This window comes from Trematomus bernacchii, unplaced genomic scaffold (genome assembly GCF_902827165.1).
Source record: "Trematomus bernacchii unplaced genomic scaffold, fTreBer1.1, whole genome shotgun sequence".
NCBI classification, from domain to species: Eukaryota; Metazoa; Chordata; class Actinopteri; order Perciformes; family Nototheniidae; genus Trematomus; species Trematomus bernacchii.
The window spans coordinates 3,419,179-3,435,933 of record NW_022987828.1 but is presented as its reverse complement, the minus strand read 5'-3'; the positions used below and the strand labels follow the sequence as shown (position 1 = coordinate 3,435,933).

The following is a 16,755-nucleotide window of genomic DNA, read 5'->3' as shown; positions in this document are numbered from 1 at the left end:
CTCTGTCACACCGGGGCCATGAAGGAAGCCACTCTGCCACCCTGACCTGGCCCAGACTATACATGTCTGTGACCAACCGAGCAGAACAACAAATCCCCCGCCACCTCCTCTAGACTTCAACAAAAAAACTAAAAGGAAACAGACTCTGAGAGAATGCAGCCACTAGATATAAATACTACTTCAAGGCTGCTTCGTGAGGTAACTGCATAATTCCCTATCCAACATTATTATTAAAATATGAAGGTACACTTACTTGAATAAATGTATGTGTTTTCATCTGGACGTGTAAAATAATATACTGCAAATAAACGACTGGGAAAAGTGCCAAAACCTATATTTTCTGTCGGCATAAAGACTACTAAACGCCTGACCTCTGTTAACCCTCCTGTTGTCTTCGGGTCAAATCTGACCGATTTACTACTTTCATCAATCATAACTTTTTTGTTTTACATTCGATTGCATCAAGGCTTTATGATATCCTTCACAGTAGACATTTGAACATATAAAATTGCTGACCACCACTTTCATTGAATTTTGGATGATTTAGTCAACTTTGTAACACCCATGGTGTTCCCGGTCAAAAATGACCGCCATAAAGAAAAGGAATTAGTAACCATCCGGATCAGATGAAACACACACACAAACACCCACACACCCACACACCCACACACACACACACACACACACACACACACACACACACACACACACACACAGTAATGAGATGACAGAGTGTGACCCCCCATGTGAATCACACCTGGCACTCACAAACACACACAGAACAATTTGACACATTTCCCGCTCTTATGTGCCCATCCCCCCACATGGATCACACCTGGCACACGCAATACATGTTCAGTGTCTATTCTTTGTATATGTACTGCAGTTTTTCATGTATACCAGTAGTCTGATACAATATTTACAGTTTGAAAGGGTGTTAAATTACTTTTGGTGATGATTAATGGTTTTTGTGTTAATGTTAATAGCAGTTAAAACAGGACCGGTCAAATTTGACCGCGAACACCAAAGTAAGGGGGGGAAAATGAAGACAATAGGAGGGTTAAATGCCTCCATAACCCAAAGCATTCATCGGCTTGCTTCCTACAATTTATTTAATTTATTATCTTAATAGTTATCACTAGATCAAACATTATTTAATTTTATTTCAGTGTTACATTCGGTTCTTTTATATCTTATTCTATTTACATGTATATAGAATCCTGCATTTACTTGGTCACTTTCAACATTCTCTGCGTCATTTAGCTTATTGTATTTATTTATTTTCCGGACATTTATATAGTCAACTTCATCTGCACAACTTGCACATTGCACTATTTTATTCTAATCTATCCTACTCTAATTTTGCACTATTTATAGTTTTATTTTTTTATTTGTCCTATATATAATATGTTGCATTGTTGGAGGAGCTTGGGACTCAAGATTTTCATTGCCATAACTATACTGTAGCTACTGTGCACAAGACAATAAAACCATTGAATCTTGAGATATTTGACTAATATAAAAAGGACATTTAAAAACATGGAAAAGGTTGGATTCACTGTAAATATATTTGAGGCCTTCTGCTACTGTGTATATGGTGTTTTTGTTAAATGCAGTCAAATCCCAGCGCGTCACTGCAAAGTGGTGCTATCTTGGTCTGAGCACAGGTGCATCTCTAAATGAGGAGGAATGAGGAGGGACCCAGAGCCCGACAAACATCCCAAACGAAAGAGAGGGGACGCGCAATTCAAGGTCACGGTGAATTGCAGGAGCAATGGCACTGCAGATAGATTGGGAGTACAGGGAGCAGCTGGCTGAGAGGAAACAGGAAGGTGACTGAGGGAATCACCAGGTGGCTTCTGTGAATTATGAAGCCGTCCATCCAGCTCTTTCTATCTCCCATGCAGAAATAAAGGGTACATGTGCTTTGAAGTGATTGTGTCCTGTGCTGCTCGCCTCTGGAATGATTCCCATAGAAGGTAATATCTAAATGCACCTTTTGGTCAGAAACTAGAGTTGTTGCCGTGCTTTGAACTATATGGATTGCTCCCCCCCCACAAATGGCCAGAGGATAATACAGCTAATTACAGCTTTCTAAATGTGGAGTTCATCATGAATATTGATAAAGCATTAATTAGTTACTAAAACTGGAAAACCAATTTCTCTGCACAAAATACATCACATGTTTTTGGAGCATAAATGTACTGCATCACTGTATGGAAATGAGGATTCACATTCCATTGCAAAACATAATTAGAACTTTTTTTTTCAAACAGGAAATGTATTGTCTTGTAACGGTCCAACGTCTCTGTATCAATAATAACAGGCCTGATCTAGAGATGAAGATAATTATGCTTAGGTAAGAGACCGTGATGTAGGTCATGATCGTTATACCTGACTGAGCTCAAAGCCAAACACATTTCCTCATGACTCAGCCTTCTTTCCGGAAAGCCAAGGACTCTGCAGGACCGGGATCAGGTGCAGAGCCAATAATACCTCGGGTTGGAAATCTGCAGCCATTATAAAGCCAAAGCGATCTAATGTGTATATATCTCTAAAATAACTGCACTCCAATTTCATTATGGAACCTCTTCACTGCATTGCTTAATGGGAAATACTTAACTGTAGCACTGTTGTCTTGGTGTGGTTTTATTTGTTCAATAACGTTCTGTGCAGATCAAATAAAAACTTTCAATAACATTGATAAGAGTATAAAATGGGTATAAACATTGGCTTTGGGTGTTCTAGACATATCACTCGTATTTCTGTTCGATGTTCTCCATCTCACGCTCTTTGCTCTCCTGTGAGGGGTCCTACACTTTAACGATAAAGTGCCCCAGATTTGATTCCATGCATATCGTCATCAGCAAGGGTTTATGGATGTGACATTAGATATTAAGCCGAGCGAGATTTGGAGGTTATCTGGCATTCCAAGCTGGGAGTGAAAAGTCAAACCATGAAACAAGATTCACCCCGTTGTTCGCTCTGGCAGCCACTTCATTCAGCATCTGACATGGTGACTAAACCTTTGGGTTTCCTAGATCCATGTGTACGTGAAATGAAAAAGATGGATATAGGCACAGTGATAGCTGATTTAAATTTAAAATGTGTTCTGCGGTCCTGACAGTCGCAGAATCATTCATAAAAGGCGAGTGTGACATTTACGATAGCAAGGTCGCTGGTTGACAATGAAAGAAATGTTTAATCTGCTCTATGAAATGATTACTTCGGTAGGCCTACTTCATAATGATATAAGGCTAACATGTCGTATAATTTTTAATTAACTTGGAACAGGAGTAAATGTGGAAGGTGGGGACATAACTCAAGGGCTAGCAGCACATCTAAAATCAGGTGTCCGCTTTACTTTATCACAAATCAAATCACATAAATAATAATACACTGCATACCCACAGAGGATGGCTAGTTTATTTCACTAGATTCGCTAGATTATTGTGGTAAACTGCTCAGTGCAGGGTCAACAACAAGGCCACACTTTTCTGTTTTTCACATATTAACAGAACCCAAATGTCACTGCCAGTAGACTGGATAAAACATTTGCTTAGGCAGAAAAAAGTATGGGACACCTCTGTGGCAATCCATAGCGTCAAAGCACTACAATCCTGCACTGTTAGAGCTAATATATCTCTCTCATAAACCGGCGCAAGGGACTGCATTGCCTCCTGAATTGCTGAGTAGGCCTAGATTGAGCCAGTTTAAAATGGTGAGTCAATCAGTACAGGCCAGACACAGTGCGTCAGCCCTCGTTAGCTGTGACCTTGGGAGATAATAATGGCACTAAACTGTGTGTGTGTGTGTGGGGTAATAGGGCCGTGATTAAAGAATTATATAGGAGAGCATAAACATTGGCGTGTCTGCCAAAGCACTCAGTCATTCACCTGAGCCTGCGAAAACTGCTGTGGTTTCGATAACAAAATGTTTAGAGGGCAAGACTTGTATACAGAATTTGTGGGTACAACTTAAGGATTGTGTTTAGAGTATGTTCTAAAGTTCTCATAAATATGCATCACTATGGGCTGGCCAGTTGGTCAACATAATATGCACTGTTCCCTGTTTGCTGTCATCAAAGCAAACAATGCTGATAAATATGTGCCAACAGATGGGGACTACAATCAATATTCATTTCTGACTTTACACATACCCTGGATGTAGACATGCTATTGTGTACTTCTGATACGCACAAAGCACTACAAACATTCCCAGGGGTCGCAATACCTGTCAGGTCTCTGCTTTATGCATTGTCTTTGATGAAACACACAGGAACCGATGCATTATCAAAACAAAGCAAAGAGTTGTGCTCAGTATGTTTTAAGGTTAGGAAAAGGCAAGCTATGAATGATCTGAAGAAAACCTGATGTGACTAGCACTGGCTGTGTGGCAGTGGGATTCATTTTATGCTCAGGAAGAAATAGGTTTTGAAAATAAAAGAAAGTGGAACTACAAAATGAAAACTACATCATACAGTTTAAAGTATATTCAAGGTGATGTGATTTGAAAACAAAATGTGACCGTTTATCTTTCCAAAGAGAAACAAGGCTGTGTCTTTGTGTCTTTTTAAATCCTTCTCTAATCATTCAACACTCACAAATACATATATAACACATATTTCACAGTCTGTACATCATTTATGTCTGATGCCGAGCTTTTAAGAATACAAAAGCAATTACTACCTTGCATTAATTAGAATTTTGGTAGCAGTTAATATCAGTGCATACTTGAGAGTCTTAAAAAAGAGCCGATGTTAATGTTTGTATATCCTTGTATATCTATTTCGCGAAACAAAACACAAGGAGAAAGAGAAACAAGAGTTAGCAAACCCTTTAGCAGACTGACAACTAATTTGTAAGTCTGAAGGTGTTAATGTACGCTGATTCATCTTCATTTTCTGTGACATTAGTGCTACTTATTCAGTGTAAAAGCTAAAACTGTGATTCATCTGTATCTAAGACGCTATCTAATTTCCACCATTTCATGTGTACAGCCAGAACCGGAGAAAATGTCCCCTGTGTGTCAAACCACGATAGAAAGACCTTGTACTTGGACCAAACACATCTGTATGACCGGGGACTATGATTGAAGGATAATTGGGCGCAAGCTTGTTGAAATGGAACCCTGTGATAGACCAGGAAATTCCAGTTTCATGGACACGGCTCTGGCAAGGTCGACTCTGGGTTCAACACCTGGCTTCACAAAAGCCACGACTGAAAGGCTGCGAGAAAGAGCCTTTAAAGAACAATTAGCATCACCGCCGTAACACACAGCCCACAGACTAATCTAACCAGATTAGTGCTAATGCAGTACATGTACACAATAACTGCTTGCATCGTCATGTTCTTTCTTTCTTAATACATAACAGTCTGAGGAGCTTATTTTCTGATGCAGTCATGATAAACATCTCTCATTGTAACTTTAATTAAGTGCATTAAGAGGAACGCACAGACTCAGCGTTCTCATTAATATTCACTCAATACTAATTAAAATGTCCATCTGTGAGTGTTAAATTGAAAAGGTTGCCATGCACATCACAATAGAAGCCGAGATTTGTGGGCCAGTTGGAGGTAGAGGATGACTGGATGGTGTGTACATGACTACATACAAAGGGGCTTCCCTGGTTTTTCATTTATACACCCTGTTTGGATGGTCATAGACTCAAGGATGACCAAACACTGAAGCAGCACGAAGTCTCCCTGTGGGATAGTGCTGCATCAGTAATGAGATGACAGAGTGTGACGGCTCTGTCCGGCTTCAGTGACGCACAGCGGAGCAGGAGCTGTTGGCTGGACTGTATCTGCATGCTAATTAACCATAATGATGTAAACAAGAGCGCATGCCACCAAGGTCCGCTGTGGATGAACAGCAATCTGTTACAGTATCTGGGAGATTTGCTGAGATTTGCTCAGTTGAGGAGCATTAGAAATGCTTTGCATGTGATCTATTTCACATCCTCCTCTCCTGTTCAGCTCCTTTGATCCAAGGAGAAACGGTTATAACTAGTGGAGGAAGTGTTTGATGACACTAGTGTTTCATACGCAATCACAACTCTCAATCACCCAAGACTACTAAAGGAAAAAAAAAACTGGCTTTTAGGTGTTCTGCAAGGGCTAGGTTATTTTTGTTGAGATTGTGTATAGTTAAAGGACCCTTCAAAGCAAACAAGATGCCACTGGCCATGTATTCTGTCTACTAGAGATTTGTCTTGTCGGAAACAATGTGATATCCTTCCTCAGGAAAATGACTTGAGACCTACTTTGTAAACCAGCATTGTTGCAAATTACTCTGAATCAGGTGTTGCTAATCAGAACTAATTGTCACTTAACTATTCTTTCCTTGGGTAGATTTCCACACTTTTTTGCTGTTTGTTCTCTGTGAGTCAAACAGGAGGATGAAAAGGCATACACTTTTCTCCTTCCTGTGGCATAGCAGATACAAAGAAAGACAGAAATAGCCTTTGTTCTCCTGTATTGCCCACGTTCTTCAGGTATGTATAATTAATGCATGCTTATTGTGGTGTTCTTGTCTCATGGCATACGGCGGGAAAGACATCTGTTTAATCAACAACTTTCTTCGACAGTCGCGCAGCTGGGTGCTGGCTGTCGATTCTATTCTCAGAAACTGCAGAGGGAGATGAGCCTCATAGAAATTCAGGAGACCGTCTCCAGGAGCTCCTCACAGCAAGGTACAGCGGCAGAGAAAAACATCAAGTGAAACCAGCCTGAGCGCTTGAGTCTTATACGGCTTGACTGTGCTTTAATACTTAAAATATTTGAAGAGCCTTTATTATTGTCAGAGTACATTCATCTCGAACAGAACCGCTGTCATTTCCCTCACAGAACATCTCCTGTAGGTAGAGTAGCCTTTGTAGGAGACAGGGTTTAGTCTCTGTGATGATTGCCATGGGCTTCCTGTGCTTGTAATCAAGACACTAGCATGCTCACATCAGCTCACTCCACATAGACATTTTGAAGATTACCTCTTCAATCCCCATCAACTGTGATTACCCCCCTCTAGATGTGTGGAAATGTCACATTTTACATATCCTAATATTTCACCTCGCATAAAGTTCTGCAGTCTTCCCTGGAGTGACGGGAATGTCAAGGGAAGGTAATATGGCTGGCTGTCCTCTTTACCCAGACATGAAGCGCCTCCTGCTGTGAATGCCTCCTTCTTAATCAGGGCATGGGGTAATTGGGGTTCCAATGGCCATTAACTTTGACTAGGTGGCAGACCACCACAACCACTATCAGTGTAATTGGACCTAATTGGCCCTGTGTTGCCAATGATTCGGATCAGATAAATAGCAGTGGCTAATTTAAATGGCATCGTGACCTTTTGAAAGCTTCAGTCTAATTAACCTTTGCATTGCAAGCAGGTACTGTATGTGGAAGTGGGCTAGAGCTAGACGCAACGCCTGCTGACTGGTGGCCACAGAGAGGTCCGTGTTGTAATCACACATTCCTCTGTGGCACATATTAAAACGTTTTTTCTTACTTATTTAGGCTGGGTTTCCACTCAAGATTTTCAAATGGATTAACACTGGGATAAATGCTAGGATGCTTACAGGTTTTACAAAAGGAACTGAAACGCACCTATGGAGCGACGCATGATATCGAGGTAGAACAGAACGAACATCTATATCTGCTGGTTTAGAGAAGTGCAATTACAAAAGTGTTTACCAATATATATATAACAATTAGATGAGACAGAAAATGGGTTGAAGAAAATCCTATTCACCTGACATTTGATGCAAATGGTTTGAGCATTGTCTCTTTAGCATTTGGCCTTCCTCTGTGACATATGAGACTTAACCTTCATTACACACAGCTGAATGGAGCCTAGTACAGCAATCAAAAGGTACAGAAGTGTGAAAACTGCTAAAGACTGACATTTAGTAGAATATTGAAAATATGTGAAAAGCAGCTGGGGTCTGTTGGGAAAGGCTCCTTTATTCCTATACTATGAAAACGCTGCTACATAATTGCACCTGGCTGTGAAGGTCTGAAAAGGGTCCGCAGCCCATATGCACATTAAGTTCTGCAAATATTGTCATAAAGAAAATGAGCTTGGATTTGACTCTGGAGGAATTCAAGGCATGCACTACAGTGGATTTTGGGCAATATAGACACAAAGACCAACTGCGTTATGTAAGCAGATCAGCAGTAAACCTCTCATTCTTCTATCCCAATTAATGGTACAGTTTACTTTGCTGTGATCAGAAGCCAAGTATGTGCACAATCATTCCTCTATACTTGTCTCAGCCATTATATAATTAAATCTGTAGTCGCTTGCACTCGCGGACAATAATTTACGAGAAAGGGTAGAGAAGCGAATAGAGGAAAAGTTTGTGCGCGATCTGTTCAGTGCATAAATGGAAATTAATTAATCACTTGGGGCGTCTGCAAACCCAAATGGAATAGGGTGGAGTACAAAGTCGTTAAGTTTGATATGGTAGTATTTGGAAACATAAATAATGACAAAGACTCTCCAGTGCACTTAAATGAGCAGTAAAAAACACATTTTAAAATATCACCAGTGACCTACATTAATAAAAGGTTGAACAGTAAAAGTTCTTTACTGCTATTTTTTTTACAATTCATAACAGAGGAGATGCTTTTAACTCTAGTGTGCCAAAATAAAGTTAACCTGCCCTCAAACCCCAGCTGTTGTGTTTATTAAAGACACCTTGGGGGCATGGTCACTTATCCCAGTGATACAGCGTTTGTTAGTTCTTCGCTTGCTGTCCCTGTCGTGTTAAACCGATTATCTGGTAGGGGCTATCAGCTGTCATCTTCAAGAACGGTGTGCATGCTGATGTTTCACCATAAGATATCGTTTGCAGGAATGCATTTTGGGAACACTGTCGGGCAAAATGAATGGGAGTTAATACTCCTCGCAGCCTTGGAATGAGCCCACAGAGAAGGGAGGCTAATCCTATCATTCTACACCATTCATCTCCAATCCACTTGGCTTTCAGCATTTTTCTCAACGGGCAATTTGTGGCTTCCCTGCTGGATCTCCTCGAAGCCAGTGTGTTATGACTACAAAACACTTCCAGGGCCGCCAGGGAGTCAGAGAGGAGACCACTAAATGCAGTCTGGGACCCTGTCACTGTCCACACTGACAGCTGCCAGCACACTGCCAGAAATAGCTTAATGACAGTTACTTTCAAAGACCATCAAATTGCGGCCTGTCAGCGTCAAATTATGAACAAAAAGGAGGCTTAGTTGCCTGTTAAGACTAAATTCACAGTTATTTATCAGAACACTCCCCAAAGACTGAAAATCAAGGCTAAATGAAATAAAACAATAATGATGTTTTGGGTAAACATAGTTATACTCTTATTCTATAACGGCCACAGTCAAGGGGGTGTTTAATACGCTCTCTAAAACAAAACAGAGTCTAAGGCTGGATGGCTTGCAGATGGTGGCGTCCCCCTCCACACAGTCTGTCTGTTTTTGCCTGACAGATGCTATGCTTGCTTCCAGGGAAGAATTTGAGCAGCCTTCCATGACTAACCAAGACAGGGGACCCGCATTAACCGTCTTCTCAGTCCCATGTACTGTATGGCTTAGCAGCTCTTTGGAGGAGAGGCACCCCAGGGTCTGTCTGTCCACGGATACAGTACACTCATACTCACGACTGCATCTTTAAATGCTGGTGATCTTTCTTCTTTTTTTTTACCAGATAATAACAGCCTATTCTTGATTGCAAGGCATTTATCTTTTAGTAAGAAGATGATGTGATTGGCAGGTCTCAGTCAGTGGTGGGAAATCTGCATGTTTTACGCACTGCATGGCATCTTAACACACAAACAAATTACAGAAAACTATTTTCCCCCCCATCAAATATCTTCTGAATTTTCTGGTAACGCAATAGCGGGGTACTGCTGCGGAGTGATTTTCCTAAATGATATCAGCTGTTTTCAAAAGGACCATGACAATGGCATATATCAGAAAAACCGCGATGAGACCATTTCAATTCTATAACTCCGGACTCAGTGGTTAATCAGTGAGACAGAGTTATTATTACAATTCATGTCTAGAATCAATCCACCAAAATTAGTCACATTACATCTTTGGCTCCTCACCTGAGCCTCCGTTGGAAGCGAATAACATACTGTAGTGTAACAAGCAGTGAGCAGAGGAGGGGGCTGTTTGACAACGTGCTGCTCCTAACTCTGCTCACAGGCTGCACAGCTCCCACAGCTCCCCTGTGTGATGTTGCAGAGCCAAGACGGCAACTCTGGCATGGTGGCTGCGGTCAGTCAGAGCCGAGGGAGCTGTGACAGCGTGCTGCTCTTTCAGCCGCAGCAAAGAGCAAAGAAAAGCACTAAAGCATAAGAGTCCTCTAGGCAGGGAAGAAATCAGCAGGAGCATTGCCACCACACAGGCACATATGCCCCAGGAAGATGCACGTCAAAGAGCATGTGTAAGTATATACATGCACATGGGCACACATACACGGTATCACTTTCCAGCAGGAACTGCAGCCAAATGATTTGGAAAACAGAACTCAATAGGCCATCCAGTCATCCGATATTTATCGAGAGCCTTAGATGGTGCGAGGGTGTTAAAGCCTGGACCGCTCCAGATAGCTGTGAACTTCACTGTGGGGGTTAAACAGCAGGTTGATCGTCATTTTTCATGTGAAGGCCATCGCTCAGTACAGCTTGGAACTGCATCCTATACTTATAGTTTACCCTGTGGGCCAAGGGAAGCCATATAAACAAAATGTGCACATCTGCCTTCACATTTCAGCCAATACAGACTTGGCAAAGTATCCATGCGCATAAGCTTCAAGCCTTTGGAGACACTAACATTTGGTGAAGAGATTTTATGCAACAGTTAATGATGAGCTTTGAGTGTTCTCAAACAAAATTAACTTAAACATGTACTTCTCTGACCTGAGACAGTTAACATAACTTTTAAAATGTTCTTAATTATCTCTCAAATATGAAAAAAAACAAGGGGTTTCATTTAAATGCCCTCATGATCTGCTGTCTGAGCTGCCCCAGAAGGACAACTTTATGACTTAATGGTGTAATTGATTCAAGCTGTTACTTTTACATTTGTTTCATTTTATAGTTGCGGTAAGTATACAACCTAGAAACTCAGAAACATCCAATAAACTCAGGCTGGAAATGCCTTTAGTTGCCTAGAACTCACATCTTCCATCTTCCCCAGTTGTGTCGCTGCAGAGCTGTAGATCAGTGTGACACTGTACACTGGGACAGGAACAGCACATCACTGAAGGACAGGAAAAGCTCTTCCATCTCATTTCTGACTTCTGGGAATTCTAGTAAATGTTCCGTTAGACACACTGATCTGCCTCAAGGTAAAGGAAGTGCATTTTCAGTCGTGAAATGCTGTACTATTCCCAGTTTTCTCCCTGTCTTGATAAAATCACAAAGAGTTTGAGGAGATGGCTGTAGTAGCCCAACTGTTTCATAGCCTAAAGGGTGGCTTTGAGCTCTAAGTAACAGGGATTAACTACCAAGCTCTGCTTCTTTTTAATCTTTCATGCTGAAGTTTATTTTGTGTTAGGCTTTGTTTTGATTCCTATTCCTTTGTAATACCCTGGAATCCCCATTAGGGAGCCAGCCGTCTTAGATTCCCAAATGTAGCCCCCCTTTTCCCCCACTTTGTAGACCCACTTGGCGGGGTGCCCATCTTCGGTGGGATCTCTTGTTTCTCTCAAAAAGCAAAACTCACAGTGAGACCCTTTCAGATGAGTCAAATTGAGCTTAGAGCTGATCATCTAACCAAAAACGTGGACTCATTGTACTCTGCACCTAGAGAGACCCAGGACTGTCTGTTAAGGAAGAAATACAACTAGAGCCTCTGTTCAATAAGCCTTGCATATCAAGGCAGGCTGGGGGGAAAATAAATGAAGGCCAAATCTTTGCAAGAACAAAACGTTATTTCCCTTTTGCTTTTTGTAAACTTGCTGTTGTCCTTGCAGCAGGGAGATACAACATGGACTGTGGCTAAGAAAATGTAATGACTGTGTTCATCCTACAAAGCCAGTCAATCACACAACACCAGTGTTTTCATTGAAGCTAGTTCAACACAGAGCAGCTGTATAAATACATTAGACAGGATACAGGCAACTCATTGTAAAAACAGAACCTCTGTTTCTTATAAATACTCGGATTATTGGACAAATAAATCAAGAGATAGGCTTTTACTAAATACATCTTTGGAATGTGCCAGGAGCAAAGAAAGGATTGGAACGTTTGTGTATGAAAGCAGACAAGCTGGTGTTGTGTTCCTACAATGAGGCCTGAGGGGCCAGGGCTGCAGAGTAGGCCTCGTCTGTGCCCTACAGAGTCAATGATTCTATTGTTCAAATGACATTGTAATTTAATGTCATGCTTGTGGCTCATCATATCTTCACGGATGCGGCTGTTCAGCAGGCATGCTGCTGATTTTGATAAAACTTCAAAAACACTTACCACAACAACTTCCGTCATCATGCTTAACAATCCATTTAATTGCTACCTAGAGGTGTCTGTTGCACTTATAATAAGTCATCAACAGAGCAGGAATTTGTCACAATCATCTTTAATGAAACTGGCACTCATTTATGCATCCTCTCTGTTGTTGAGTACTTCCATTGATTGGCTTCTGATGAGGCTGTGGGGCAGCAGGCTGGTGCAGAAAATGTGATTTGTGGCTATTTGGTGTGATACTGATGTGTTTACCCTCTGTGGGCAGGGCAAATCCATATATCACGTGGACCAGACAGAAACATACGGTCCAGAACAGGCAGGAAGCAGGGCTAGTGTGTGAAGGATTGGCCGCTGCCAGCTGTGGATTGTGTGGGCATTGTCTCATCTAAAACCCTTCTGATTCAGCCACATTCACTAAACCCTCTGCTTTCAAAAGCTGTGTTTAAAAGCTCAAAACATAATGAATCAAACATGTACGTCAACACCTTTAAAGAATTAAAGAAAGGTCACAGTTTTCTAACCCAAAAGTGGCTTCCCAAACAAAGATGAAGAGGAAAAACTGTGCAGTTGTGTGCAGTGGCAATACTAAGTGATGCATTCAAAGGCCTGCCTTTCATTTAATCACAAGCCAAAGTAGTCGACATGAAAAGCCTTAATTTGACAAACATGAAACATTACCATTTTGTTGTGTTCTCTGTTGCTATTGTCTAAATAAAGAAGATTAAGGCTTTTCAGAACTGTATCTGAAATGAAAGATGCTAAATCCTTTTGTTCTTGTACCTTTTCCAAATTTCCTAAACATTTTCAAACACAGCGTTTCTCGCTGAAGGCTTATTTACTGTCAAGCAAAAACACAGAAGCCCATAATTTGCTTCTTTCAAGCTGCACAGAACAGGGACTAATTTCTCCTCAGATGAGTGCTGGTAGCGTACTGTACTCACCACAGTGCTCAAGTCATTCTCCTTCATCAGCCTGAGGGAGTTCTGGTAGCAGGAGGTGAGGTCGTTGGACTCGGTAGGGCCCACATGACCTCTGGCCACCGGGCCCACGGTGTGGATCACATCTGTGGGGAGGAGACAACACAAAGCTCATTTCAGCACAGGCCATCTATCAAGGTTACATCAGCGCCTTGTAGTGTAGAGATAATGCTGTCTGAGCAGTCGGGCAAAAGTTTAAAGAATCTGCAAAATCATCATCAAATACCAAACACGATTAAGTTTGTCTTCACAATGACACAATGGGGACAGCATGAACAACCCACTGCCCGAAATGAATTCATTTATTCAGTAAATGAAATGGCAGCTTAGATGGAAAAATCAATTACAAGATTATTTTATGCCATCTACTCACATATTCATATCTCTCCCCGTACTCTCTTTCCCTCTGCATAGTAATGTCTTTACCTGTCAATCACTGGTCTCCTTGTCTGGCCTGGCCAGACTGAGGAATGCAGCTTCTTAATTGAATCATAGGGGTGATGACAGGAAAATAAGAGAATCTAAGCAGTGACTTGACAGAAACATAATCTTCCACATTCTGCCTGACTACCCTTGGCCTTCTCAGCGCTGGACAGGACAGGTCAACATCAATAAACCAGAAGTTACTCTGCATCGCCCACACAGCATTCCAGAAAGGTGGGGCACACACAGGTTGTATTTACACAGACTCAATTTAAATATAAAATGAAATGTTACTTTACCAAATACATTAGTTGTAATATCAAGTCCTTGTATACTATGATAAATGGAGCCATGACTTTATAAATGTTTTTGTGTTTGTTTCAAAGCAGACTGTTTCAGAGTCTACAGTACAGTATCTGTCTTTTACTTTATCCAGCGTTATTGGCTGTTGAATCTCAATTCGTAGCACATTAAATATAGATCAGATGTTACTCATATCTTTGCAACTTAAGGCATTAAGTTCCTATTTCTGTGCACTAAAATATTAAACCCTCTGGAAGTATGAATACTGAGAAATGAAACCCTGTTCAGGTGAGGGCACACGAGGAAAACACAGCAGCCTCGGCGTTTACTCATAATATAAAACACTTAGCCTCACTTTCCCACAGAGTATGTAAGTTATATTACTACTCTACTTGACCATAAATCATTTATGGATTAAATGTAGTTCTCAGTTGTATGTCTGGTTGCTTAATAGGTCAGGATGATGAAATACATTGGGATCCACTATAATCAAGAGGCTTTCACTGGTGTTGCAAAGGGGAGATATTTTCTGTTGGAGAGGTAAGAAACAAGGCGATCCCCAGCTCAGCTGACGACGGGCTGTAATGAGAATGGAGCTGTCTTTTCCAGAATAGTAGGCTGATTTTGCACAGCACAATGTGGTTATAGTAGGACACGTGGTAAGTTGTTTACCGTGCATAATTCATGAAATTCTTCACTACAAGAACGGCAACATGCCAATTAGAGTGAGGTCAAGCGCCAAAGACCAGACTACTGGTGAATTCAGGAAAATGTAAACATTTCTTATTTCACCAGTGCCGAAGTCCACTTGTATACTCAACACTTGCACATCAAATACATATTTATACAGCTGTGTTACTGTAAGGTAAAAGACACATTGCATTTTGTAAGGGATATTACAGGAGGAACTTTAGAGCTTCAAAACCCTCAGCGGCTGCTTTAGTATCTCCGTTAGCTTGTCAATAAATCAAACAAAATCATTATTATAATTTGCAATAAGTGGTAACTGGCCATTAATCTGCTACAAATTGTAGGAAATGTATTCAAAAAAGAACTTGTTAGTTTGTTTTGTATAGTCTAGTCTTCTGCATGGACACCGAAAAAGAAAAAAATATTCAGATTAGTTAAGTAAAATTAATAAAAAATAAGCATGTAAGTGGTGTGCATTAGCTGTGAGCAATTTAACCTTGAATATGCTCTTACCAAAGGGTGAGCACTCTAGGAAAATACTTGATTTTTCCAATGTGTATGAAGACTCAGGCAATTGTTATTTATGACCGCAATGTTTTTCAATACATAAATTATCCAAAGATGCTCTTTGTAATAAGAGTTTGAAAAGCTCTGGCAGATAATCCATCCAACCTGGGTCTTCATCATTATTGTTCCCTTTCTCCTGGTGGAAGCCTCAGCTTTTATCATTATATGCATCCATTAGCTGACAGACACATTTCAGTGTATCAGTGTTGCTGCGATGCTCAGAAGCACATAGCGACACATGTATACCATTATCTCTGTGCAACCTTCGCACAAGAGGCACATAAATCTCTATCTGTGCAGGGTTGAAAAGATTACTAGCGGCCCTTTTGCTCTCGGGGGGGGCTGGGCTTGATTGCGGGGTTGATAAGGGATGCAGTAAAAAACATCAAGAGACATCCAGATGAAACACATTAAAGGGATGCTCTTGCTTAGTATGTTGAAGGCAAATTAATCAGTCAATATCAGAACATTTCAAATCTTTAAAAAGATGTACTCTGCAGTCCTGACCTTTAACTTATTAAAAAGATTAAACTTAATAAGTGATACAAAAAAACGCCAAAGGGAGAGTGAAATAAAAAGCCTTAAACGGTTAAGAAACAGAACATAACTACATAATTACCATGTAGGACCAACAATCAGCCAAGTCATTTAGGAATTTAACAAAACACGTATTTATCACACATACAATAAAATCCCAACTACACACACCTCCATCAAGACCTGTTCCACCATGAGTTAATGAGCTTCCATCCCAGCAATGTTTTAGCAGGGTTTTTCCAATATCTCCAACAGATTTGTTGATTTGGTCTCCTGCTGGGGGCTACAAGGTCAGTAACACAATTGAACCAGCAAAGACTGATGATTGCCATTCAAACCATGCTTTATTTCCCCATGAGCCTATAGGCTTTCTGAAGAAAAACAAACAAAACGAACAACAACATATATATGTTCTTCTTTTTAATAGAGTCAAAGATAATTACGTGTTAAACTCCAAGGACCAAGTTAAATACCATAACCAGGCTGAAGATTGACTGACAGTGCCTTTTGTGCAATACACACTTTGTATGGCAACACATGAGTGAGAGCTTTATTTTCCTCTGCATATGTCTAAATGTGTATCCTCTGTTGCTGTGAACACTCAGCATGAGCAGGTTCTCCACTGACTGCAAACTGCCCTAACATTGATTCAGTGCAGTCTTTAAGATTGCTGCTTGGTCATTTTCCTTTTCAATGGCCCCAGTGCATGCATTATGGGGGCCAGTTTTAGACTTCTAATGTGCCGTGATTAGCACACATTCCTCCCATCAATTCTTGAAGGTCAATATAAAA

General features: G+C 40.8%; 1 protein-coding gene across 2 annotated transcripts in view; it reads right to left on the bottom strand.

Moving 5' to 3' along the window:
* The window catches only part of macrod2 (mono-ADP ribosylhydrolase 2), a 396,983-nt gene that overhangs the window by 118,777 nt on the left and 261,451 nt on the right, over positions 1 to 16,755 (bottom strand). For both annotated transcript variants that reach the window (XM_034152126.1, XM_034152125.1), the window contains exon 6: positions 13,408 to 13,529. In XM_034152126.1, the coding sequence (XP_034008017.1) occupies positions 13,408 to 13,529 (122 nt within the window). The remainder of the gene's footprint in view (positions 1 to 13,407; positions 13,530 to 16,755) is intronic.